General features: G+C 38.1%; 1 protein-coding gene across 3 annotated transcripts in view; it reads left to right on the top strand.

Annotated features, from left to right (window-relative positions):
• Window positions 1-527: 527 nt before the first annotated feature.
• The window catches only part of LOC147171439 (uncharacterized), a 92,519-nt gene continuing 66,197 nt past the window's right edge, over window positions 528-26,849 (top strand). For 2 of the 3 annotated variants that reach the window (XR_015095585.1, XM_086080772.1), the window contains exons 1-5: window positions 528-1,563; window positions 3,799-3,928; window positions 15,190-15,387; window positions 19,502-19,592; window positions 25,119-25,349. Coding sequence is in view for 1 of the 3 variants with exons in the window: in XM_086080772.1 (XP_085936898.1) it covers window positions 19,537-19,592; window positions 25,119-25,349 (287 nt within the window). In the remaining 2 variants the exon portion in view is untranslated. The remainder of the gene's footprint in view (window positions 1,564-3,798; window positions 3,929-15,189; window positions 15,388-19,501; window positions 19,593-25,118; window positions 25,350-26,849) is intronic. The other variant, XR_015095586.1, reaches the window with a different exon arrangement.

The raw sequence follows: 26,849 nt of genomic DNA, 5'->3' as shown, positions 1-26,849 counted from the left end.
TTGCCAAAGTCTGATTACGTTTTCAATTTTCTGCCCAAAACGCTCAACAAATGATAAAACTCACTTATTTATCCCGGTGTCATCGTTTCAAAAGTTTGCAAGGAACTTATTACAATCCTTGTATTCACTATGCGCTTAAATTGTACACTTTGTTGTCCATGTATTTGCTGAGTTACAGCAAAGAATGAGCAGTGTGAAGGATTAAAGGATTATAATTTTTAAAACATGGAAGATGGATGAATGTATTTTTGACAGTTGATACTGTAAATGAGTGAGAAGATGGACGACTACATTTGAAAAATGATGGCGGCCTGAGAGTCATCTTGTCAAACGATGCTCGTTCAGCACCATGGACAGCGCCGCTCGGTCATCCTCGTGTCTTCCCCCTTCTCGTAGTCCACGGCCGGATTGGGCTCCGTGCCCCCCCGCCTTCATTGTCATTCTGCTCAGCGCACTCTTCCCCAGGAGTTACCTCGGGGATTTTGCATCACACACACCCCCTCCACACCCACCCCCCTCCCCTTTCTGCTCCCGCCGCAGGGTGCCGGGCAGCGCGGACGTCAGCCGTGCGGCGGCCGCTGGTGCGCTGTCTCTTTAAGGCCCGCTGCCGCCGCCTGATTGGCTGTCGCGTGCGTGTGCGCAGGAGTGACGCAAACTTGACTTCATCGCTAAAGCGTCACGATGTCACCCCCCCCCCCCCCTCCAAAGATGAAAAAAGAAAAAGGGGGTGAGAGGGAATACAGAAGAGAGGGAGAGTCGAGGAATAATATTTATATAAATATGATTTTATTATAGGTTTGAGGGAGCAATGAGTTCAATCGTGCTGCCTTATTAACATGCAACACACACACACACAGCTGTGACGACCCATGTGCGCCAAAGTGACTCACACTGCAGTAACTTCCAGCCTCCTTCCGCTACCGTAAAGCTTCTACATGATGCGCATGCCAAAAATAAAATAGAAGAGACGGGAGAAAAGTGTATATAGAAAATAACAATATATATACATTTATATTTTTATTTTAACTTTTGGGCCACTTTTCACCAGCCACTTTGCTCCCCATTTAAAATTAAAATGATTTTTGAATCCGGAGTAACAAGAAGTCTTACCTTTTTGCGTCCACGTGTGATGGAACTGAGCAACCATATAATGTCCTTGCTTCCAAAAAAATAATAACATAAATGTCAGAGAACCTTCCTTCCATTGGCTGCATGCGTGTGCCATCCGCTGAAATGGAGCGCCCGGTTGTCTCGTGGCTGAGCTCTTATAGACATGCTGTAGTACTAGCGACCGGAGAGGGGAGGGGTTGCGGGGGGGGGGGGGCGTTCATTCATCAGAAGCATCACCTCCGCGAACGACCTACGTCGGCTCCTACGTCACCGAGGAAACTGGCAAAGGGACGAGGGAGGGGGTGAATGGGGGCTTTTGGAGAAAGGGCGGGCTATTTTCGCCCCAGGGGCCACAATGCACACGCACCCAAAGTTAAAACTCAAAACTATTTTTATCCAATCGCCTCACTGCTTTACAGCACTGCTGCACCTGCTTGTGAGAGACAACATACAGTAAGTAGATGTTACGTTTATGTATTGTATGTATTTTATTTTCTGAACAGCCATGTATTTTTAGTGTTGGTATGTTTTGTATGTGTTTTGTAATTTGCTCATTTACAATATGTTTGTATCGACACAATGTGTTTATGTATGCTTACTGTACATGTAATCTGTACATTTATATATCAGAGGTGGCAAAACCAGGTCCACAAAGTAAAATCCCTGCCACAGTTTGGCTTTAGCCCCTCGTGCTAGCTAGCTAACTAACTCCTTAGCTAACTGACTGGGTGCTTGTTTACCTGCTAGGGAGCTAGCTAGCTAGCACGAGCAGCTAAAGCCAAACTGCGGCAGGGTTTTTACTTTATGGATTTGCCATCTGTTATTTATATATTTATTGTCTGCATTGTAAGAGGTACAGTATGTATTTTGTATACCATTATTATACATTATTTATATATATAGATATATATGCCCTCCATAATGATTGGCACCCCTGGTTAAGATATTCAATAAATAAATACAAAATCGATAGTTGGTTTATCTTTTTTAATTGAGAAGAAAATTTAATTTATTAGAAGCTAAAGAACACATCGTCGTAACAGGTATATATATATATATATATATGTACAAACATACAAGTTTGCATTTTAATATGAAGTATTTTATTTGTAGTTGTGTCTAGCTGTCAGTAAACATATTATTATTATTATTGAATTAGCACACATTTTCATTTTCTAACATGGCTGTGGGCACTTCTTGCAATGACTTTCCGAAAACATGGAACAAAACACGACACTTTTGCATTCATTTGTGTTGTGAGTTTCACATTTGGGGCGGGTTCAAATCTCACATTCTTTATATAATCATTAAGTTATGATACACGAGTCAGTAAAATTCCCTTAAAAAAAAAAAGAAGAAGAAGAATTTGTGATTGAGGTCTGAGTCATACATTGAAATGTGCGTGAGCAGATTTCATATGTTTATGATGGCATCGGCAGATGCTTTGGCGTGTCAGGACAGGAAATAATAACAGCTAATAATAAGCAGGGATGACACCCACATTTTTATGCGCCACTTTAGTGGAAGCCAAGCAGGAAATAATAACATTGACATCCAAATCACATCACCAACAAAAACGGGAGACCAGAATTAAACCTTTTAAAAATAGATTCAAATTGGTTATGAGGTTTGTGACGTTTCGGCATGTCGTCACAAGATTGTCCGCTGGGGGACATGAATAATAAACGCCCACCTGAACACTCTCCAAAACAAAAACAATCTTTCGACTGTATTTTTCTACTTTACCTTCCATATTTGCTTCCGAAACACTCAATCGTCATTATTGCCTCACACACACTCTTTTGATTTCCTTTTCTGGCCATGCTTTCATGCAGCATCCCCACAATCCGTTCCACGGCAGACAGATCACAACTTTCAGTACATAAAACACTATCCATCAAGTATACATTTTTTTTTTTTAAATACAAAGTAAATAAGATAATGATGTTGAATTTTGATTGATGATTTGTTTTGAGTGTCGGAGAAGTACAAAGAAAACTCCAATTGAACATTTTGGTAGATAATAATATACAGTATGTCTAAAATCAAGCAAAAAAATTTACACTATGCAAAACAATCACTGCCTAAGTACACTTCAGTATTTAAAAAAAAAAAGAACTTTTTAGCACAATATATTTGTGTTAAATATTTAAGAACTTCTTTTTTTTAATGTTCCTATATTTCAGTGCAGTAAGTTCAAACTACATTAAGCTTGACCTATGTATAGAAATACACGAGGCATAAATACATATATACACACATATGTACACACATTTACACTTTAAAAAAAAAAGAACTTTTGTTGCACAAATTTAAAATCATGCTTCACCAAATCATTCTCAATTTTTTCATAATTACAATTATTTCACATTCATAGCGTATAATAGTTCATTTTACAATTGTTTAAATTAACAAGATCATTAACTACACAATGACAAAATACAATACATGCAATATGATAACATTTTAATTAACCACATTTTACGGTGAAACTGTCTAACAAATATTACAGGGCTTTTCAAAATGTGATCGGTCCGATTATTAAATAACTATACTGTACACATTTGCCCTCAAAATTAAATAACTATAAATCACAACGTCAAATGTCGCTAATCATTGACCATATAATTGACATTCAGTCACACAAAAAAATAATTTCTTACCTGTCAAATCACGTGTCCTCCACAGAGGTGGTGTTCTTTCGACGGCCGTTCCCGCGCCGGTGAACATTCAAGCAAGTGGCAGGATGTTAAAAGGATTGATGAGGCGCCCGCGTCACTGATGATTCACCTGGAGCGCCAGCAAGGCGAGCGACAAGGTAAGACAGACACTCAGTGTGGAGGAGTTGGACTCAACAAGGGCGGTCAAACGCTGACGCCGCGTCACAGGTCATCACATGATGCGATTGACAAGAAGCCTGGATGGGCAGATGTCCTTTCTGATGGTCACAACTTTAGGGACACTAAAATGATAAAACAATAAATAAAAAATTGAAAAGACCTGCAAGTAGGTTTCATATTTTTTAAATATGGTTTGTGCTTAAATACAGTGGGAAAACGTACTTAAATGATGACTATTGGATGGCTTGGCTCAGCGGTAGAGTGGTGGTCTCCCAAACGGGAGATTGTGGGTTCGATCCTCAGATCTTGTGATCGTACCCAAGTGTCCTTGAGCAAGCCACTGTGGCTCCTTTTTTTTTCTTTTTTTTTCTGAAGAAATAAAAATGAGGCTGATATGTTACAAAACCAGCGTCCGATTAATCGGTCTGCCCTACTTCTGATACAGTTCCGCGTTGCTCTTTTTAATCATAGCGTATTCCATGTGAGTGGCATGACTTTGATAGGATTTGATCAATATTTCATGAGCGCCTCTGGCCGCTCACCTGAGGGATTGCAAAGCCACAATGCTGTCAAACATTTCTATAAGCTTCAACTACTCATTGAATTGTTTGGCACGACTCCTCAATCCAAGCCTCCCTTTCACAAAAAAAAAGTGATGAGCGGGTTACACAAGCTAATGAGGCCAGAATGAGTAATTCGAACCCGTGTGAGGAATCAAAGACAGCGCTGGTCAGTTTTCGCAAACACACACACGCACGCACGCGCCGCATTCCACCATGCCTCTCCTCACGGGGCTTCATGAATAAATGATGTCATACGTCACTTTTCACCCTCAGGCGTTATTTCTCAACATCACACACACGCACACGCACACACGCATGTATCCTTGACTTCTAGCGCTTCAGATATATTCCCTCTTCTGGATTTGTGTTTTATTTGCATTATCGCTCACGCTGCTCCCACATTTTCAGAGGGAGTCAGCATTGGCACACTTTGCTCCACTCTTCAGTATTCCGCTTCATCGCTCGTCCTTCTTCACGCCTCGTGTCGCTCCGCGTCACCGTCGTACAAACGACACAGAGAAGATATATATATATATATATATATATATATATATATATATATATATATATATATATATATATATATATATAATAAAAGCGGGGGGGAAATGTTCAACTAATAGAAATGTGGCTGCATCTTATAGTCATTGATACATTAATTTCATAATAATTCATAAGATTGAGTTAAAATAAAAAAAGTAAAAAATGAGTGATATTGATTTGTGTTGAGGTCATTTTTCTGCCACTAGATGGCATATTTGCATTTGTAAGACGTTGGTGACAGCTCAGTGCATTTTTCTTTTCATATTAAGAGCTATCTAATCTTTAACATGAAGCAACTTGTGGATTACTGCACATTTTTTTAATTTGAAAAAACCGGACCCTCGTCTCCACAAATATATGCATTATTATGAAATTTATTACTGCTAAATTTTGACGTGGATGTGTCTGCTGTGTTGCGACTGGAAATATTCCTGTACAGGCTTTCTAAGTAAGGGATGGTCATTAATCGTGCGTAAAAAAAAGAAAATTGTGCCGTTAAAAGAACTTTAAATGAAGTCAAAATTAACACACTACACCAATAATACATCTTGTATAAATAGAGCAGTCAAGTGATTACATTTTTCAACTAATTAATCGCATAATTTCCTGTAATTAATCGCGATTAATTGCATTCTTCTACTTTTCTACAAAGCTTGAATCAGCCATTTACTTGAGTAAAATGTTGGAATTAATGTAAAATGACCAGATCGATCAGTTTTAATAGCGTCCTTTGATTTTTGAATAGAATTCTTCTCCTGTAAAATACAACTATTGAGCAAAACGCTCAAAATGGACTTCTGGCTTGCAGGGTTCATTTGTGAGGCCCCGAACAGGGAATGAGACGAAACCCTAATAAGTGCGCAAATTACTTGAAATTTCTCCAACAAGTGTCAAGCAAGTGAAGCGATCTGACATAATTAACATGAGCGGTCTAAGAGGTCAGAGGGTGCCTTGACATGAATGTAGATGCCTGAACATTAAAAAAAAAGAAAAGAAAAGAAAAATAGACGCTTAAAACAAAAACACTGAACCACTGATTCAGGATGAATCATCCATACATTCATGTCAGAATTCAAGAGAAGATTTAAAATTGACGTGCAACAACCAGTATGTAAGAGTTCAACAAGATCACTGTCGGCCATTTTGGAGCCAACCAGCTACCGTTGAATCCGCTTTGTATGAGAGTGTTCTCTTCATGTTAGCCCCCCCCCCCCCCCCCATGTGAAGCGGCACCGGCATGGAGACGGCGTGTTCGTCACAAGTTGGCCGGAGGTAGAATATTGAAGTGCACTCCTGTCTGACTCATGAGGAGGAAAATAAATCACAACAATTTGGACAATGTCGTCACTCTCATCACCAGCCAAACGAAATGGCGACTTAACTCGTAGCGTTGGCGTGCGCGCGTGCGTTAGACGTATGCAAAGTGAGAGCAGAGGCTGTGTGGCAATGCAGCAGGTGTTGAAATAAGTGACTTGTCAGGGAAGAGGAAGTGTGTGTTTGGCGAGGTGCGAGTGAGCCGGTGAATGCCGATGATGTGTTTTCTCCTCGGCGCATCACGACGTGATGCCTCGTCTTCAAAGCGACATACAGATCTGTAAAACCCGCACGGATTGCGCAATCAACATCCACTCATCTACAGTAACAATTAAGCCCCCCCCCCCCCCAAATGTTCAGCAGTGTAAAGACTATTATAGACAAATCATGCCAGTGATTTGCTATGATGACCCCTTGCACTCAACTCTTTGGGGTTTTTTTTTTGATCCAGTTTTAATTTAATTTAATTTTTTTTAAGTTAAATAAATAACCCAAAAAGCTGAGTCAAATGAATAACACACAAAACAAAAACAAAAAAACTGGGTTGTTTTGTACAAAATAACCTTAAGTTATTTATTTAAACCAGAAAGTTGAGTAAAGTTGGGTTAAATAAATAACACAAAGTTGGGTCGGTCTGTTTTTGACCCTATATTGGGTTATTTACGTTTTTTGTGTGCTTCTTCCACTCAGATAATATTGGTAATAAAATGGCTATTAACCAATTTCTTGGTAGCTTTAATCCATTAATTAGTATAGGTAATATTTACGACATATTGGATCAAAATCTTGACCCAACGTGCTGGGTCAAATCTTCAACCCAATGCACTGGGTGTAAATAATCCAGGATTGGCTTGTTCCTTTTTGGATCCTGTGCTGAATATAGCTTTTTCAACCAATTTGGGTTACTTTCATTCCTAGAGTGTGTATAAGTACAAATTGGGTTAAATAAATAACACCCCCCCCCCCAAATTTTTTTTTAAATTTAAGCCAGAAATTTGGGTAAAATAAATAGCCCGTTTTTTTTGTTTGGTTGTTTTTTCTTAGGGGAAAGTTACTTATTCCTTTTAGATAATTTTGGTAATCAATCAATCAATCACATTTATTTCATTCATTTTTAAAAGAAAAAAGACAATAAAAAGCAACATTTAAATTCAAAGTAAAGCAAAAGAATAATAATAATAAAATATGTAAAGTATTAGTTTTAACTACAGTTATCCTGCTAACCCATTGGTAGCTTTAACCCATCAATATGGGTTATTCTTAGACCTTATTGGATGAAAACGTTGACCCTGATGTCCAACATAAGCAAATCCTTTCATTGTGGATGTCTCACTTTTCAAGCAACGTTTGAGTTCCATCTTAATAATAATAATTCCACTTTGACTTTAGATGTTTCTGTGTATAATTTCTCCTCTACTGTGAAAGCATGCCTTGAATATGGATGAGACCCCCCCCCCCCCCCCCAACCGGTTCCAAGCGAAAGCTGCGGGAATAAAGCCCAATTGGAGCGTACTGCCATTAAAAATGTATCAGATGTAGCGTAGCCACAAATGTAACACATCTGCTTACTGTATGCAAGCGGACAGGTGGAGGGAGGGTTGGAAGGTGTAGCCACCCACCCCCTCACCCCCTCCATCCATCCATCTATCCCTGAGCTGTCCACACACAATGCACATGACTCACCCAGATGAGTCACACCCCCCCCCCCCTCACCCCCGCGCGCACACATCTTTGTATCATCTCCCCTGGATAACCTTGACAGCGGTAAGGAAGAGTGTGCGCGTGCGTGTGCTGAAAGGCGTCGCTGAGGATTTGCTCGATGCCAACTACATCTTATCTTCTATTTTTTTTTCACACCGGGATGGAATTTGGCCAAAAGGGATTAGAATTGGCTTCAAATGTCTTATCGACAGTCTAGCACTGAGATCTGAAGCATAACAGAACATTTAATTGAATGTACACTGCACGGATAACTTAGGTGGTTCGTTTACTGTTGTATTTTTTTCTGAAACATAAAAATGCATATACTGTATATTTTTCACAAATTTGTGAGGATTCAAAACAGAAACGGCATCAATAGGAAAAAAGGTACCCCACCACTGGGCTTCAGAATATCGAACGGGCACATATTTTGATAAAAAATATTGAGACAAACACACAGTATTGCAATTATTTTCATATATTTATACTTTCGTAAATTGTTTTTTTGTCAAATCAGTAGTGAAACAAAAACGTTACATTTATTTATTTATTTAAAAATATAATAAAGAAAACTACTGCAATTATAATGTAAACAAATACCGGTATAGAAAATGACAAGTTAAAATGTGCATGAATGATTTCATTTACAAAATAAACACATTTGAGTCATTTACTTGGCACGTTTTGCCTTAAAATAGTTCAGGGTCACACATGTTTGTGAAGACTGCAAGTCAAAGTGCTTTGGAAATTCAAGTCGATTTAGGAAAAATATTTAAAAAAATAATAAATTCTTGACTAAATTATTTCATTTTAGTTAAAGTATATATATATATATATATATAAAAATAAATAAATACAAATAAAAGATTGTTTTATTGCAATACAAATTCATTTATTGCTTGTGTTTAAAAATAATCTCAATCTCAACACCTGAATGAGATACTTTTTCAAAATTGTTCAGCCCTAAACTCAGTTAGCCGTGCTTGTATGAAAGTGCAGGTAAAAGAGATTAACAGCATCGTGATGTTGTGCTGTATTGTGAACTCTTCAATTTCCATCATTTAACTTTAAAAAAAAAAATTGAACAGACTGAATTCATCTTTTAAGACCCAAATTGGATTTACTGTAACGGTTACAATATTGTGACATCTTTATTAACATAGTCATGTTTTTAACTAATTTTTGCCGCCCTCAAAATTAGTAGCTACTTTTGAAAATTCATATTTTCGTAAGAAAACCAAGAATTGGGTTATATCGACCTTTGTGAGGAATAAGTAGTTCGGAAAATGGATGGATGTACATAATTGTGCATTGATCATTACAGAGACAGACATTTTTGTTGTTGTTTTTTAATTACCAATGGTTTTGATTTGCCATGAAAGCTGAACATGCTCAATTTTTTGTGAGTCTGTGATTATAGCTGTAAAATGTAATAATCTACTGTCCCGATACTTCTGTCCACTTGATTGCTTGAAAATGTTTTGTGCACAAAACTTCTTCTGACTTCTGCACACTTGTAGTGTGACATGTCCACCAGCAGATGTCAGTGTCGCTTTGGCCAACTTTGGCCTGAGCACGTCGTGCTTGCACGAGCTGCAGTCACACTAATAATTCGCAGGAAGTGCAACAAAAATGAGGGTGTAGACCCCTTTTGCCCAAAAAAATGTGGGTGTTGAACTATTTTTCTGGAAAAAGTGTGGATGTTGAGCGCTTTTTGATGAATCATTTTGCCAGGAAAACTGTGGGTGTTGAGCCCTTGTTTTAGAAAAATAAATAAAAGTGTGGGTGGTCGGACATGGGTGTTCAGCCCTTATTGTGGAAAAGTGTGGGTGTTAAGTTCTTTTTGTGGAAAAAGTGTGGGCACTGTACTCCTTTGCCATGAAAAATGTGGGTGTTAAACCCTTTTACTCAGAAAATGTGTGGGTGTTGCACCCTTTTAGTGGGTAAAGTTTGGGTTTTGGGCACTTTTTGTGGGAAAAGTGTAGGTATTTAACCCTTTTGCCAGGACAAAAGTGGATGTTCAACCCTTTCACTAAGAAAATGTGTTGCACCTTTTTAGTGGGTAAAGTTTGGGTTTTGAGCACTTTTTTTTGGGAAAGTGTGGGTGTTGAACCCTTTTGCCAAGACAAATGTGGATGTTCAACCCTTTTACTAAGAAAGTGTGTGGGTGTTGCACCCTTTTAGTGGGCAAAGTGTGGCTGTTGAGCCTGTTTAGTGAGAAATGTGTGTGTATTGAAACTTTTTACTGGGTGAAGCATGGATATTAAACCCTTTTGCTGGGTAACATGCGGGCATTGAGCGCTTTTTGCAGGTAAAGTGTGGTATTGTACCATTTCCTGAGTAAAGTGAGGGTGTTAAGCCCTTTTTTGTGGGGAAAAAGTGTGTGTATTGAAATTTTATACTGGTTAAAGTGTGGGTATTGGACCCTTTTGCTGGGTAAAGTGCGGATGCTGAGAACTTTTGAGAAAATGTGTGGGTGTTGCACCCTTTTAGTGGGTAAAGTTCAGGTACTGGGCACTTTTTGTGGGAGAAGTGTGGGTAATGGACCCTTTTGCCAAAAATATGTGGGTGTTAAGCCCTTTTAGTAAGAAAAGCATGTGTATTGAAACTTTTTACTGGGTAAAGCGTAGGTATTCAACTGTTTTTTGGGGTAAACTGTGGGTGTTGGGCGGAAAAGTGTGGGTGTTAAGCTTTTCTCGTGTGAACATTGTGCGTCTTGAGCCCCACTGATGGGAAAAGTGTGGGTGTTTCAACACCCTCTTCGCGGCCAAATTGTAATTCCACTTTTCTTTCACAGCCGCTGGCAAGTATTTCTAGTTCACTCGGGCCGATGTTCCACAAGTGCAGTGTGACGTATTCATGCAGAATGGAAAAAAAAAAAGAATGAAAAGGAAGGGCCAGCATGACTGATGTATATTTGATCGTGCTTAACATTGCAGGTGACTGTATGGTGCGAACGTCGGCACTTAACATTCCTGCAGTGAGCGAGCGCGGGTCACAACGTGGGGCGCGTCCGGAGTGATTTAGTGGCGGCACGTCACCCGGGGCGCCGCACACGCTGCCTGTGTAATCCAGCTTTGGTCAGCCTCTCCCACAATGTGCCAACACACACTCAAAAGCCGCCCAGTGGCGTCCTTTTCAATTTGGGGGCGGCCTGCTCCACAAGGAGACACGCACGGGGGGGTTCGGGGTATTTGCGGGTTGTGCTTTTTGGACCGGGGTCATTCTGCTCCAAGCCGGTGGCACTCGCCTTGCACGCAGCCTGTCATTAGGACAGTTTAGTGGGATTTCCAACGAAAGGTGATTGGTTTTGTCGAAAACTGCCGTATTTTTATGGCGGGGAAAAAGGCTTTGTTATGAAAATAATTTTGCCCGACCTAACCGCAAAACCATAATTGCTTAGAAAATATGGCAAAATACAGTGCGCTTGTGGTCAAATATTGCACTTTTGTGGCAAAATATAGCGTTCTAAACGCAGCGTGGGTGCCGTGTTTGTGGAGCGCTCTGCAGGAGTTATATAGTGAAGCTCATGTCGTCCGTTTGCAGCACGCTTGCCTAGTGGTTAGCCTCACAGTCAAAGGTTCCAGGTTCGGATCTCAGGGCCTCCTTTGTGCAGTTTGTGACGCAGATTTTTTGATAGCATTCAATGATATTCAACAAAAACTTGGCCGTGCTGAAAAACAGTTCTTCCTGTTTCATTCTTCTCCTTTCAAATAGACACCATCTCAAACTAAATACCATGGCCGCCATCTAGTGGTTGATAGTGGAATTGCACCCGATATTTACAACTAATTGTACAAAGCAGCATTGAGCCGGTGCCTCATTTTGTTTGCAACGGCTAATTGGCTAGGGATAGACCTTGGGCATTTTGACGAATATCGTATCGGCCTTTTTTTCTTTTTTTTTAATCAGGCAGCCGATAAAAGGTCAAATATAAAACCAATTTAATCTCAGGGAACTATTCATTTAAATTGTCCCGGGGAACCTTCTGAACCATTTTTTTCTTTGATATTAAAACAAAGAAATGTGATTTCAGGTATTTGGCAAAAAAAATATTTACTATAGAAAACTATCGAGAGCTATGGTATTTACTTGTTTACGTTTCCATTTAACTTTTTAAGACATACTGATAACCTTGGGAGCTCCCTGAACATTTTAATTTAAAAGGATGTCTATCGTCTAAGACAAAAAAAAAACATATACATTTTGAAAAGTCTGAAAATTTGTTCAATAAACATGCTTTAAGACATTACAACAAAGTAAAGATTTAGTATTTTAAAAATGTTTTATGCCAATATCCCCCCCCTTTTTTTTTTTTTTTTTTACTGAAAGTGAATATCAGCTCCAAATATCGGTTATCGGCCTCCTTGACTACTAATATTTGGCATCAGTATCGGCCCTGAAAAAAAAACATATCGGTCTATCTCTACAATTCGCTACTCAATTTGATTTGTCAACAATTGGTGCACAACCCTAAAATGTATCAATTTACCCGTGTCCTTAAAAAAATGCTCTGGAAGTGGAAATTGTCATTTTTTTATACTTTGTATTAAATATAGAACATGCACAGTGGACTCTTAAAAGCAGAAGTTTCATATAACAATTAGATGTTATGCCACCATGAAAACAAGATAATAGTGTACAATTATGTACAAAAAAGAAGAACTGAATCAGATGCCACCCATGAGTCATCCTCAAAAAGGAATGCGAGTTTACTGTTGTGTGCTCGAGTACGTATTAGTATGCAACACTGCCAAATTTGGGCGTTCCCTTTTATTATTTATTTATCATTTAATGCAATTCTATTTAGTAAGCAAAGATTTAATACAATGAAAGAAAATTTGCTCAATTTACTATACTACATATATTTTTATTAATATTTTTATATTAATATATATATATATATATATATATATATATATAGAGAGAGAGAATTTATATTAATATTATTATAATTTTATCATTTACTATTAAACCATTAACCACCCAAAAACTGTCCAGTGTATCTGAAACCATTTAGACTTAAGCGCAAATGTAGAGTATTTGCCGTGACGCACGGCGCGCGCTCTCTGTGGTCGGCCGCCATGTCGAGAGTCACGTCGGCCGTCGCCGAGCTTGTGGGAATGTGGCGAGTTTGGCCATAAAACACTTGACCTTGGCACCGGCCCACTTCCCTCGCAGACGGGGAAGTGGCGAGCGAAGGGGAAGCCACACGGGCCCGGCATATCGGGCGCTTCTCTACAAGTGACACTTTTTCTTGACTTTTTTGTCGTTTCACACTGGTTTGACCCGGGGTCACGACCTTTTGGCTGCTGCCTGTTGTGGTGTGGCGTCTTTTGACTAGTTTCACTTCATCTTACTCAAACGTCAATTTAGAAGGAAATTTGTCTTGTGGCATTCTGCTCATTCTGCATTATTTGTATTTTGGGGAAGTTAATACAGTTAGAGGTATATACTCCCCCCCCCACACCCCCACCCCCTCCAAGTTAGGATATTAAAATGACCACAAAAAATGTTGATGAGCACAACTTTATCCACACCGCTTCTGCGTAATCATGCTAACAAACGATGCTATGTTTATGAAAAAAAAAAAAAGATGCGGTGACAGGGCGCAAAATGGCGGCTGAGCTAAATGTAAATAAAGGTTACGCAGTTGACCTTTTGTTCTAGAAGTGACTTTTTAGTGCTTTGCGGCGCTGTTGCAGTGCGCAAGTAACTTTGCCCTGTGGGTGCACTCTGTGGGCCCCCCACGCACTCACACACACACACGCACTCACACACACTCACATTTAGAGGGCTAATTAAAAGCAAACGCAAATGAGCAGCCAGTGGATGATTTATGCCTCATGACATTCCATGGAGCAGTGGGCCACAAGTGTAACTTATCACTGACAGCGCTTCATTTTGGAGGAAGTGAAGATGCTAAATCGAGAGTTCACAAACATCAGCGTTACATTGAACGCGCTAACGCCACACAACATCTGTGTGTGTGTGTGTGTGCGTGTTAGGTCTTTTTATGTAATTTAATAAGTTGTCAAGAAGTTATTTATTAATTCATGTATTTATTGTTGCTGCTTGGTAACATTGTTTCCTAAATTTGAACAAACTTTTTTTTCTTTTCTTTTTAGATGGCAAACAAATCTACCTTTGAGATGTTAAAACCATCTGATTCTTTGGTTGAATTGTATTTTATTTAAATTGTTAATATGTATATTTTCCACCAGCTATTCTGTATGTAGAGATAGACTAAAATATGAGAGAGAGAAAACTGCAGTAAGCATTAAACTAAATTACCTTTTTAACTTTTTTTTTTTTTAATTGTTTGTTTGTTTGTTTTGCAACTACTTGAAATCACCTAAATTGTGGGCCCTAAATCTATCATCTATGAAAGTTTTATTTTTTTGGAATGGAATTACAGAAATGTTTTGAGGATATTCACATTTTTTGACGAGCACCTGTATATCAGCCACAAGAGACTTGCCGATATTGGTATCTGTCGCAAGTACTGATACCTTGAAATAAGGCCTGGTATTGGCTTAATATGATACTTGGTATCGGTACTCACTATTTATTTTTTTTATTACTTGTAGTTGACATTTTTCTTTTTCTTTAAAAAAAATAAAATAATTTGAACCTATTTATTATTATTATTATTATTTTCCAGGAAATACTGTAAGAATAATTTCCTAATAATTAGAAAGACATGATATGACATCATTCATTTGGAATTTTTGTGCCATAAAAAGAGGAACCCACAGATGTCCATGTAACTTAAAAAAACAAACAAATAAAAAATGATACTCTTTGCTGATTGGCTTGGGAGAAATAACAATATTATCTTTGACTTATAAAATAATACAAAGATGCCCAGCAAGAGGAGTCCTACTTTTTTTGTGTGCCTTATTATCATTTGATTTTATTGCTCTTGCATGCTCGGTCATGACTTCCATTGAATTTTGTGCGCCAACAAAACGTGCACTTCTGCTTGAAGTCACTCATTCGACAAACACGTCAGCCAAGATGCGTTTCTGTGTTGTTATATTTTTCCTATGCTGACTTTTACATGCTCGCGATTGTTCCAGAGAGGCTGATTGGACGTGGTTATGATGTGCTGTCAGGTTGTGGTTCCAGATCAAACAACACCAGCAGATGTTGTCGGCCTTGACCGAGGCTTGGCTGACCACCGCCGTCTCTCGTTGCCTTTCAAACGGACCTTATCTTCCTCGGCACGTCGGACGCCCGGGAGGCCCGGGGAGCGAGCGCATGGCTGGATAACACCTGTACGCTGGCGCACAGCTGCGCACGGGAAGGCGAAGGTAAGCTGTGGAATCATCTGGAAGATTCTCCACAAGATGGATTCAAGCTGCGCCTTTGCGCATGTTTGGATATTGCTTCCATGTGGCGTTAAGGCCGGCCTAGCAATTTGCTGCGTGTACGAGCAAGGTTTAGCTACAAGGTGGAGACGGCTGAGGTTTTCCATTGTCAAATCAATTTCGTGCACTTGCGGATAACAATTACAAATATGTCTCGAGGGCCTTTTAAACTCACGGACGATAGGCAGAGTCTCAGATCACGTGCGTGACACGAAAGGAACAGCAGGCAATGCAGTAATCAATCATTATCTATTATCATAAACCAGGGATGAGCAAGTCATTGAATTTAAATTGACATTGCAATGTAGTAGTAGGAACATTTTCATTTAAGTTTATTATTATTATTATTTATTAAGTTTAATTTTTATTTAAGTTTCATTTAAGTCAGTTGGTAAGCTTTTATATATATATATATATATATATATATATATATATATATATATATATATATATATATATATATTATTCATTTAATTAAGTGAATTTAAATTGTTGGGGGGAAATGTTAATTTAAGTTTATTTATTATTATTATTATTATTGCTATTATTATTAATTATTAAGTTTATTTTTTATTTAAGTTTCATTGAAGTCAGTTGGTAGTCTTTTATTTCTTTTAGGTATTTATTTATTATTATTTATTTATTTAGTAAGTTGACAAATCTTATAAAAGTAGTTTTTTTAAATGTCTTTGATATTACTTTATGGTTCAATTGCCTTTATTTTACCATAGACCTAACCTATAAGACCAAAACATTTATGTACTGTAAAATAAATCTGATATTGTTTGTTGTAATATACATTCATTTATTACTTGTTTGCAACAAAACACACACACAAGGGAAAAGGGCCTTAAAAAATGATCACAAATCAAAATCACAATATTAAGGCTGATAACAATTAGATTATTTTTCAAAATAATTCAGTTTTATGATAAACTGAGTATTTATTCGTCTTTTGCAAGCCAATTTGGACAATTTATGCTGCCTTTGGGTCATTCCTAGACATTTGGTGTAGTATGAATTTTTTTATTTATAAATTTAGCATAATTGTAAAAAAAATGTTTTGTTAATCTTTATTTGAAAAAATATATATATATATATATATTTTTTATCCATCCATTTGTGCATTACCCGGCAATAAAATAATGTGGCCATAGTGGGTCCGAAAATGTGAGTCAAATCTTTATGAAGCCTTACTCTAAAAATAAGCAACTATCGTTTATTAAATTTGTGCATCTCACTCTTGGGCCATTATGGGTAATCACTTTTGCTTATCATGACTCACTACAGTAGCGGCGTAACTGCAATGGCTATCAGTAGGTAGAGGGAGGTCGCAGCAGTGCCAAGGCAGCTGTTGCTATGGTAACTGCCTCTCGTCATTAACACACTCACCGCACACGTACACACACACGACGAGCGTGGCTCTTACGCAGACAAGGCCACTTCTAAGTACAACACCAGACAACTCTTCTCATTATTGTCAACACACAGTAGTCGTAGCGCATTCAAGTGTGCGTCACTGTGCTGTTTGTGCATTACGAATGTTCCGAGGGGTCTCATGTACCTTTTCTCCGACTCTTGTGAGATCTTCTTTGAGTCTATTTATCATAACGTTTTTTTACAATTATTTTCAAAACCTTTATATAACATAGCAACACAACGTAGATGTTTAGAGGTCGTCCTAAGCCCGTATTCCACTGAGGGATGAACGTTTGTGACGCTAGCGAATGTTGATTTCACGTCGGGGTTTATTCAAGGTCGCAGAGTTTCCTAAGCATTCTCCAAACCGTCTTACTAGCTCGCTGATGTACTGTGAAATCAACATTCATTAGCGCCGCAAATGTTCGCCCCTCAGTGGGATACAGGTTTTATGAATTAGCCTAACAATTGGCTTGTTGAAATTGTGTTGAAAGCAAACTATTCTGAAACTGAAGGAGATTAGCTCGCTACTTAGCACATTTACAAGCTTGCGACTGGTTGGCAGTTAGCATACTAGCATACTAGCTAGAAACAAGTACGTGAAGAAGGATTAAACTAGTTGGCTAATCAACTAATCAAAAATGTGATTACAACTAAGTGCTAAAAGCAAACTACTGATGCTGAAGCAGATTAGCTCGCTACTTAGCATAGACACTAGCCTGCTAACCATTGCTGACAATAGTGAAACATTTATAACTAGCGCAGCGGTTCATTATTCTCCCATGCTTAGGACAAGTTGCCAATTAACAAGCTAAAATTATTGCGTGAACTTTGTGTGCAAACAACAAATAATTTGGTCATAAATGTAGGCAGGTATAAGATCATTTCATAGTTAGTAATGGAATACGAATTAGCCCACTAGCTCATTAGCCTCTCTAGCTTGTATTGTAAGTGCCATGTACAATGTCTTGGGCATTAGGGAAAGGCAAAGAGGTTAGCTTGCTACAGTTTGTTGTCAAGTATCGTCCTAGGTTAGGTATAGTGGGTCACAAGTTAGCATAGTAACGAACTATCTTGCTATGGTTTGTTAAGCAGTTCCAAATAAGATAGCTAGCATGGAAAATAGCTTGCTACATTTTGATTACACATAAAAAGTTTGGCTTTACTTTGACCTTGCAAAGTAGCTTGTTAATTAGTCACTTTTCCAGGTTTTGCTGACGAGCAACAGAAATTATTATTATCACATTTCCGCTATTCATTGTATGTATTAACTAGCTTATTTGATTTGGTCAAAGTCCAAAGTAGTGTACATTGTCCTACTGTTTAAGTTTATATTTCAACTTTGACAAAGGACCAAAGTAAAAAGTTCAGCTGTCACCAAAGTCATAAAATGTCCTCGTTGAATGTTTACCAAACGTCACTGATCAATCCAACCATTTTTTCTACCGAAAGCCACAAATGTGAACCTCATGGCGCGGGGAAGGAAAATCCCCAATTGCCAAAGTGATTAGGGTGTCACCTCAGGGTGATAAATGTCTAACCAAAAAAATCTGTCTTATCAATTCTGATTTCTTGACCTTTTTTTAATCTGGGTGAAGTCACATTGTTAGCGAGTCTGTTAGCATTGTTAGCTCATTACATGTCTGGGTTTTTTTTAACAACAATGACTAGTTCAAATATAAATGATGTAGAATACATCTGGAAAATATTCATGGCGCTTCACTTTATAGTGTTATTTTAAAATGGAATATATTCTTTTATTATTTTATTTTCAAACTTCTACCTACAACATCCTCTAAGGACAACGACCCTTAGCACACTGTGATATCAAAAGAGTGGCTTGAGGACAGCTTTGAGAATGTCCTCGAGTGGCTCAGCCAGAGTCCAAACTCGAATCTGATTGAACATCACGAGAGAGGTCGGATAATGGCCGTGACCCCATCCAACCTGATGGAGCTTACTTAGTGTGTAAGTGGCGTTTGTCATACTCGGAATTGTATAGGGGTAAGTAAGCTGGATAATTAGAAAAACTTTTTTTTTAATACTAAATAATTTTCACTACCATTGACGGCTATAGACGTCAAAAATTCATTTGAACTATTTCTATTAGTTTAACATTTTTTTCCACTTTTGTTAACAAGAATATGAAAACCCAGAAAAAAATTATTGTACATTTAGATCAGATATAAAATTTGTGATTAATCACAAGTTAACTATTGAAGTCATGCGATTCATTACAATTAATCTTTTTTTTGGGGGGGGGGGGGTTCCTTTTCTTTACTTTTTTATTTTTGAAAAAAGATTATTTAAAAAAATTAAATAAAAGATAATTAAAAATTAGGTCGTCAGGCGATTACAATTTTTAATTGTAATTAATCGCATGACTTCAATAGTCATGATTTATCACACATTTTATATCTGGTCTAAATTTACAATAATTGTTTTCCATAGGTTTTCATACTCTTGTTAACAAAAGTGGAAAAAAATTTAAACTAATAGAAATAGTTCAAATGAATTTTTGACGTCTATAGCCGTCAATGCCAGTGAAATAGTTAATTAATTGTTTTTAAATTATTAAACAATGCCAAATGAACAATAATTGGTTAATAAACTTTTCCTTTTTCTTTTTTTGTCATAGGCAAAACCATTCGAGATTTGTCTTCTGCAAGATAAATGACCTCACCACTCGCCAAAGTGGCAGACCCCGTCCACTGTATACACACCTACAAGTGAGTGTGTATAATCTACGGAAACACTCTCAACGCTGTGTTGACACTGCAGGTGATTTGTGTGTCTGCACGGGCTACCGTATAAACTCGTCTTAATTCTCCCCGCTGCTGTTAATGCCCGTCGGCGTATTAAAGTCGCTGACTAATGGCCGCTGTTCTGGTGCCCGATGACGTCTTAAAACGAGCCCTGCTTGGCCTGCTTTGTCTCAACTGGCATGTGAAGTTACGAGAGTACGAATGCCATGTTTGCATATCAGTTAATGATGTCTGGGCTGACCAAAATGGCAATCAAATGAGAAAATATAGGATGAAAAGAAATTGATTTCATCCAGCATTTTTTTTTCGTATGTGAATTTTAGTTGCATTATTTAGTATATCATTTTTACATATCCATTCATCTTTTCAACATACTTACTACATCCTATAAAGTATATTTTCTTACATTTTCACCTGTCCCAATACTTTTGTCATGCTCAGTAGATGTAGACTTTTTTTTTTTTTTTTTTTGCTTTGAAATTGTTACCCCAAAAAATATATGTATTATAAAATGATTTATTGGCATACCAGTACTGGAAAATAATATGCTTTCAACATTGTGAAAATAGTGAGGTCAACAAAGTCCATATTTTATTTTTAGAATATAAAACCGGTAATAATTTAAATTATTTCCTTTCCTAAATGTCACGCAATTGTAAAAATAGATTAAAGATTTCTCCTTGGGAAACATCATAACACTCTAAACAGGTCCAATCTCCTCTTTATTATAAAGATGTTAACACCTGTTATTTAAAAAATTTAATTTAAAAAAAAATCATAAAACAGGTCGTAATTCATTGTTTTACATTCTAAATGTTCACGCAAATGTAAAACGAAATTACAGGTCCAAGCTCAATTTTGGTGCATTCTACATTGTTGTGCAAATGTAAAAAGACATTACCCCTGTTATTAGTAAATAAAAAAGAATAAAACTGGTCATAATTCAAAAGTATAAAGTTTGCAATCTTTTTTTTTTGACGTTCTTAATTGTCACACCAACGTAAAAATACGTTAACCATTAGCTCATGAGTAAAGCGCAAAATCAATAAAACAGCCTAGCTTAACTCTAGTAAGTTTTGCAACAAAAAGCCAAATAAAAAGCAAGGGCTCATCCGTTGATGCTCTCTGAACTCAAGTCTCATGCCGGGATCTCGTGTCGCGGCAGTTTGAAGCCTCCGTGGTTTTCATGCCACTTTTCAAGCGCGTTTTTCTCACTGTTAGCATCCCAATCTAACGTGATATTACGACAAAAAGACGCGGTTGTGTCACATTTGTACAGTACGTACGCGTGTATGAAGATGCAGTTCCAGTTGGTAAAACAAATCTTCTGTTAGCCAGATGTGTTTTGTGTTAAAAGTGGTGTCAGTTTTCTTGTTAAGGGCTTGCTGTTTACACAGGCAGCAATGCTAACGCTAATCACTCACAGCTACTTTGTAAAGCATCATAGAAGACTGTAAAAAAATTAATAAAATTGTAACTATACGAAATATGGACTGGGGGCAATGTATGGCCCAGTCAGTCGTTAAATCCGGTCCTCTGAACATTTACATGTTCAAGAGTCCTGTAATATTTGTGACATTAATTTAGCTATTTTTAACCCGCTGCTTAATTGTGATGTATCAATTTAATTGTATTCATGTTTTGCTCATTCATCTCATATAATTATTTGTTAATGCAACTTCAAAAAATCCTCACACATTCAAAAAAAAATTATTAAAAAAATTGGTTACAAGTATATTGGAATTTGAAACCATTAAAAATGAGCAAGAATTACTATTTCAATTATATCATGTGTTTTTAATTGATTTATTGTAAATATTTTTTCAATTTTTGAAAGAAACAATTTTACATACAAACTTATTTTTATCATGTTAAATAATTCATTAATTCACTGTAATCACATTCATTATAAATATTAACATTAAAAACTTCCATTAATTAGAAACTGGTCAATATAATTTTTTTAAATGTTAACTTTTTTTTTAAACATTGTTTTTTTTGGCCCATCTTTATTTGTTATACATCAAATTTGGTTTTAAGGATCCAAATATTCCCAGAAATCCACGTCAGACAAAATGTGATAATTATGTATTTTCAATCCAAAGTGTCCTTTTTCCTCACAGAAAGAAAATATTTTTTCTAAGCAAGGTTAACATTAAATAAGATAAAAAATTTAATAATGAAATCATTAATATATATTATTTTTTTATACAGTTGTGCTCAGTTTACATACATACCCTGTCAGAATTTGTAAGACGTGTGCCATACTTTAAATAACATGAGTGAACAGGAAAAACATGTACATTTTATTTTCAGTGTTTTTTTAAATAAAAGTTTAAGGCATTTCAAAATAGCACAATCAATAAAACATGGTGGGAGAAAAACTTAATAATATGGTGCCCAAAATTGACAGCATTTCAAAGCTTCTGCCAGGTTATGAACACAACTTATACAGTATATTTAAAATGCGTAAATATATCACAATAACATGAGCTCTAACAAAATTGCAGTATGAAAAACTACAATCACATGAGGCGTGTATTGGAGTCAGTTTAAAATTATTTTCTTCACTAAACATCTGCAGTCTTCCCTAAGTGTTAGTTTGTCCTCATCACAACCTCACATGGTAATTATTTTGGAATAAAAAAATCTGCAAAATTAGTAGTTTTCTGTCAGTGTATTTGACGACAACAACAACAACAAAAACAGCCATCTTTCCTCTTCCCTGCTGCCTTTTGCACATTCTACATGCAGTTACACGCTTGCGCCACTAAGGGGCAGGCTCCCCCTGTGACAGGCAGGCTTGCTGTCAAAGTTAGCCGCGCAACTGCCGGCACGGAGCTGACTGACACACTGACACGTTAACAACACCCACCGGCAGCGTGTGAATTACACTCCATTGTGTGTTGCTTTGCCGTGACGCGCTCTTCTCTCATACGTTATATGCATGTGCGCGTCCACATCCGTGTGCGCGTGTGTCACCCGCACGCCAGAGGCCTTCCGACGAGCGCGTGCGTGACGGCGTCAGTGAGCTTTCACTCCGTTCCCAGAGTCAAGTTCCCCATCCCATTTGAAGTGTGTGTCTCCTTCAAACGCATACGCACACATTCCCCACTCGTGTGTCTGCTTCTTCTTCTTTTTTCCCGCCCTGTGGCGACGCGGGCAAGTCTGAGCACTCTCACCAGCTCGGCCTCCCGTTAGCGACGCTGGCATTCCTACCACGCTTTTTTCATTGGATTTGCCCCTCGGGGTTCTTTTTCGGGAACATCTACCACCAAAGCATGCGTGTGTGTGCGTGTGTGTGTGCCCTGACCTGCACATGAACCTTCACCCCAGTGTGCCTGTGGTGTTTTGAGAGTGCTGCCACATTAGGCAGAAGTGAAACCTGTGTGTTGCTGACTTGTGTGCGTGTGTCTATGTACACGTTTGTGCCCACAGACGTACCTCCGTTGCATCTCTGACGCCGTCTTTCTCGTTTTCTCTTTTCAGTGCGGTCACAACTACGCACACTTTAGCAGTCCCGCGAGGTCGGAAGTGTCTCATGTTCACACACGCGCGCGCACACACACGGGTTCAGCATGGAGGCCTCTTGTGCCTTGCTGCAATAAAGAGAGCGGAGCACAAGTTGTCTTCTTTTTTTTTTTTACGTCAATGAGATAGTCGGGTGAGTTTGTTGCTAGGCGAAGGCAGAACGCGTTTTCACACGGCCAAAGGAGCGAACGGTCTCATTGTGAAACCGTGACAGGGACTTTCAATACACTCTCAACAGTTTTTTTTAAGGGGGGGGGGGAGAAGACGGTTTTAGATAGGGGTGGGAATCTTTGAATGTCTCACGATTCCGATTTTTGGGTCTGCGATTCGATACAGAATCGATTTTCGATTTGGTTATCTCAAATGGCACCTTTTCTTTATTTGAATTGAGGCATCATGATCAGGTTGAAAACCTTGAAAGAAAAACGATAAGAAGATTAGTTTCTTGGGGTTTTCTTGAATTAGTAACTCACACAGCAGATTGGCTGCTTCATTTCATTTCCTGGTTTGCCATTTCTGCTTCCTTTTCTTCCTTCCTGTCATTTCAAAATAAAAGCTAATACCTGTCGAGAAGATCACAGCGGCACAGCCTACATCTGTGTTCTGATATCCATTGCTTAAAAGGATACTTGATTAATTTAGCCAATTTTTAAAAGTTAACATTTTGTCTAGAATTAATTTGATAACGTGTATAATTAATACCTTTCAAATTGCATTTTGCCACTTGCTGTCGAGTGAAAATGGCATCACGGGTGCTCAGCGCTCATCTAAAGACCAATCGTGGCTCACGTGTTTCCTGGGTTTGGTCATGGGACACTTGCAAACTGAGCCATGATTGGTCGTTACCTAAGAGCCCTGAGCGCATGCGATGTCATTTTCAGTCGGCAACAAATGGCAAAATACATTTTTAATGGTGTTAACTGTACATGAAAAAAATTATGAAGTTGTCAAATTAACTTCTTATTTCTGAAAATGGCTAAATGAGTCAAGTATCCCTTTAGGGTAGCAATATCGGCACATTTATGCTAATTGTTAGCCTGTGAGCCTATGGAGTTTTCCATTGTATGTTAGCATTAAGCTAGCAGAGGCTATGCGGGTGCTTCAAATGCGCAACATGTATGCTTAATTTGACAGTAACCTTCAGCTGAGATAAGCAATAAACAGCTTGAACACTCTGCTAAAACAGTGCTTGGGAATTGATCACCTGTTACTAATCAAGGCTCGCAAGTCAAAGCAAAGACATCCACTGAATGGCTCGTATCTTGAAATAACAGTAAGTTGAGTTTTTGTATATTATTGTTGGTCTTTCACTTTTATTCAATGCAGACATAACTCTCAAAGGGTGTAAAACTAGCAACAAACACATAAAACACTTACAATCTGTCAAATCAAATACAACAAAATTGTGCCCCCCCCCTCACTTGTCTGCTAAGCTAGCAGGCTAACCAGCTAATCGCGCGCTAATCGCTTAAATGCTAATCGCTAGCTCAATGATAATCAAAAGTTAACATAGTTCTACGATTTTCCTGATACAATCTTACAGTTAACAACGCTTCTAATGTATAATGACTGCATTTCACACATAACATTTACAATATACATATACTCACAGTTGGAGGCTTTTTGTGTAGCTTCCTAGCAATAAACAGGAAGTTGGCTTTTCACAATAGTACGTAATCTCTATAATTGTGACGCAAAAAGTGGCAACATTAAGAGGTCGATTAAGTTGACGAAGTCCCCAAGGAAGGCAAAGTGCCGCTCATTAATTTTTTGGTGCTACATATCTTGAAACGTTTGTCCTTTTAGTTTAGTTTGTAAAAAAAAAAACGTGAGGTTACTTTTTCCAGATGTGACGCTGCGTTTTTAGTGCCGATTGTATTTTTGTACATGAACGCGATCATTTCCGTTAACGCAGGGACTAACTGTATTTTTCTCTCTGCACCATTTGTTCTGTCGAAGGGCTGAGAAACTATTAAAATGTGACAGAAAGACAAACACAGCGGGGGGGCTCCAAGTGCACTCGTCGCTCGCTACGGCGCAGCTGAGAGCCATCCAAGCCGCTGATGGACTTTCCAGCCAATCTCTTCTCGGCTTTCCGCCGGCCTGCCAACGAGCAAGAACAGCCCCCGTCTCTTTCCTGGCGCTGGCCGCTACCTGGGGGGGCAAGCAGAGTCGAACTCGGCAGGGGAGGTAAAGAGGGTGAGGAAGGGGGGGGTCAACGGGAAGTGGTATGTGGGTGGCAATGCCAAGGGAGTGCGGAGGGATGGGATGAGGAAGGTGGGCGGGCACTCGGGAGAGTTGACCAACAACAGTGGGAAGAGATTTGGAAATGTTTTTTTCCCATCTTAATGTTGCAATTGCGATTTAATATGTGATTTTTTTTTCTCAAAGTCCTCTTCTCATGTATGTTTTTTTTTTAACAAGCAAAATATCAGATTTTAACTTTGGGGGGGCTGAGAGTGAGGGAGCACGTCGGCCTGGTGGCTTGACAGATGCCAAAGTCCAGACCCGCAGAGCAGGAAGTCATTCATACTGAAAAGTGCTTGTTAGCAGCTGTCTACAGTCGCTGTGACACATCAGCTCTAAATCTGGAAGGTGGACAAATGTTTTGTTTTTGTTATCTCAAAGGAGACAAATTGAGTATTTTTTCACAATTTAGTACAATTTAAAATTGTTCATTGGTGTTTTAATAACATGTCTTTGGCATGTGCAGTGAACTTGAACCCACTTATTTGCGCTTTGGTGTATTTTTTTCTTTCTTTCTGCGATGCCCAAAGATGCCACAAGATGGCTCCAAAGCTACGGCTAATAGGAAATAATGTGTTAAAAGGGCGAGTCAACCCCAAAAATAATTATTTACAATAAGTTCTATGCAGCTCCACAAGTCTAAATATAGTATTCTGTTTAATATTTTGTTAGTGGAATATGAGCTAAGCGGCTAAATCCAACAGTTTTCATCAATATCAGAAGGCGGCCATTTTGCCACTTGCTGTCAAGTGAAAATGACATCACAGTTGCTCAGCTCTCAGGTAACAACCAATCACAGCTCAGCTTCAGAAAACAGGTGAGCTGTGATTGGTCATTGCCTGAGTCCTGAGCAACTCATCTTCAGTCGACAGCAAGTGGCAAAATGGCCGCCCCCTGAGATGGACAAAAACGACTGGATTTTGCTTCATAACTCATATTCCACAAATGTAATATTAATCAGAATGTCATGTTTAGACTAGTGAGGTCACATGAAAAATATGATTGTCAAGAAATGTTAAAGATTGACCTCCCCTTTAACTCATTCACTACCATTGACGGCTATAGACGTCAAAAATTAATTTGAACTATTTCTATTAGTTTAAATTTTTTTCGATTTTATTAACAAGAGTATGAAAACCTAGAAAATAATTATTGTACATTTAGAACAGATATAAAATTTGTGATTAATCATGAGTTAACTATTGAAGTCATGCGATTAATTACAATGAACAATTATCACCTGACGCGATTTGAAAAAAGAAGAAGAAAAGATTATTAAAAAATTAGGGCCGTTAGGCGATTACATTTTTTTTTTTATTAATCGCATGACTTCACTAGTTAACTCACGATTAATTGCAAATTTTATATCTGTTCTAAATGTACAATAAAAAAAATTCTAGGTTTTCATACTCAAAAAAAATGGTAAACTAATAGAAATAGTTC

This window comes from Leptonotus elevatus, chromosome 7, assembly GCF_054856555.1.
Source record: "Leptonotus elevatus isolate MCC_2025b chromosome 7, RoL_Lele_1.0, whole genome shotgun sequence".
Taxonomy (NCBI): domain Eukaryota; kingdom Metazoa; phylum Chordata; class Actinopteri; order Syngnathiformes; family Syngnathidae; genus Leptonotus; species Leptonotus elevatus.
The sequence above is the reverse complement of the archived record's forward strand: the minus strand, read 5'-3'. Positions and strand labels throughout refer to the sequence as shown.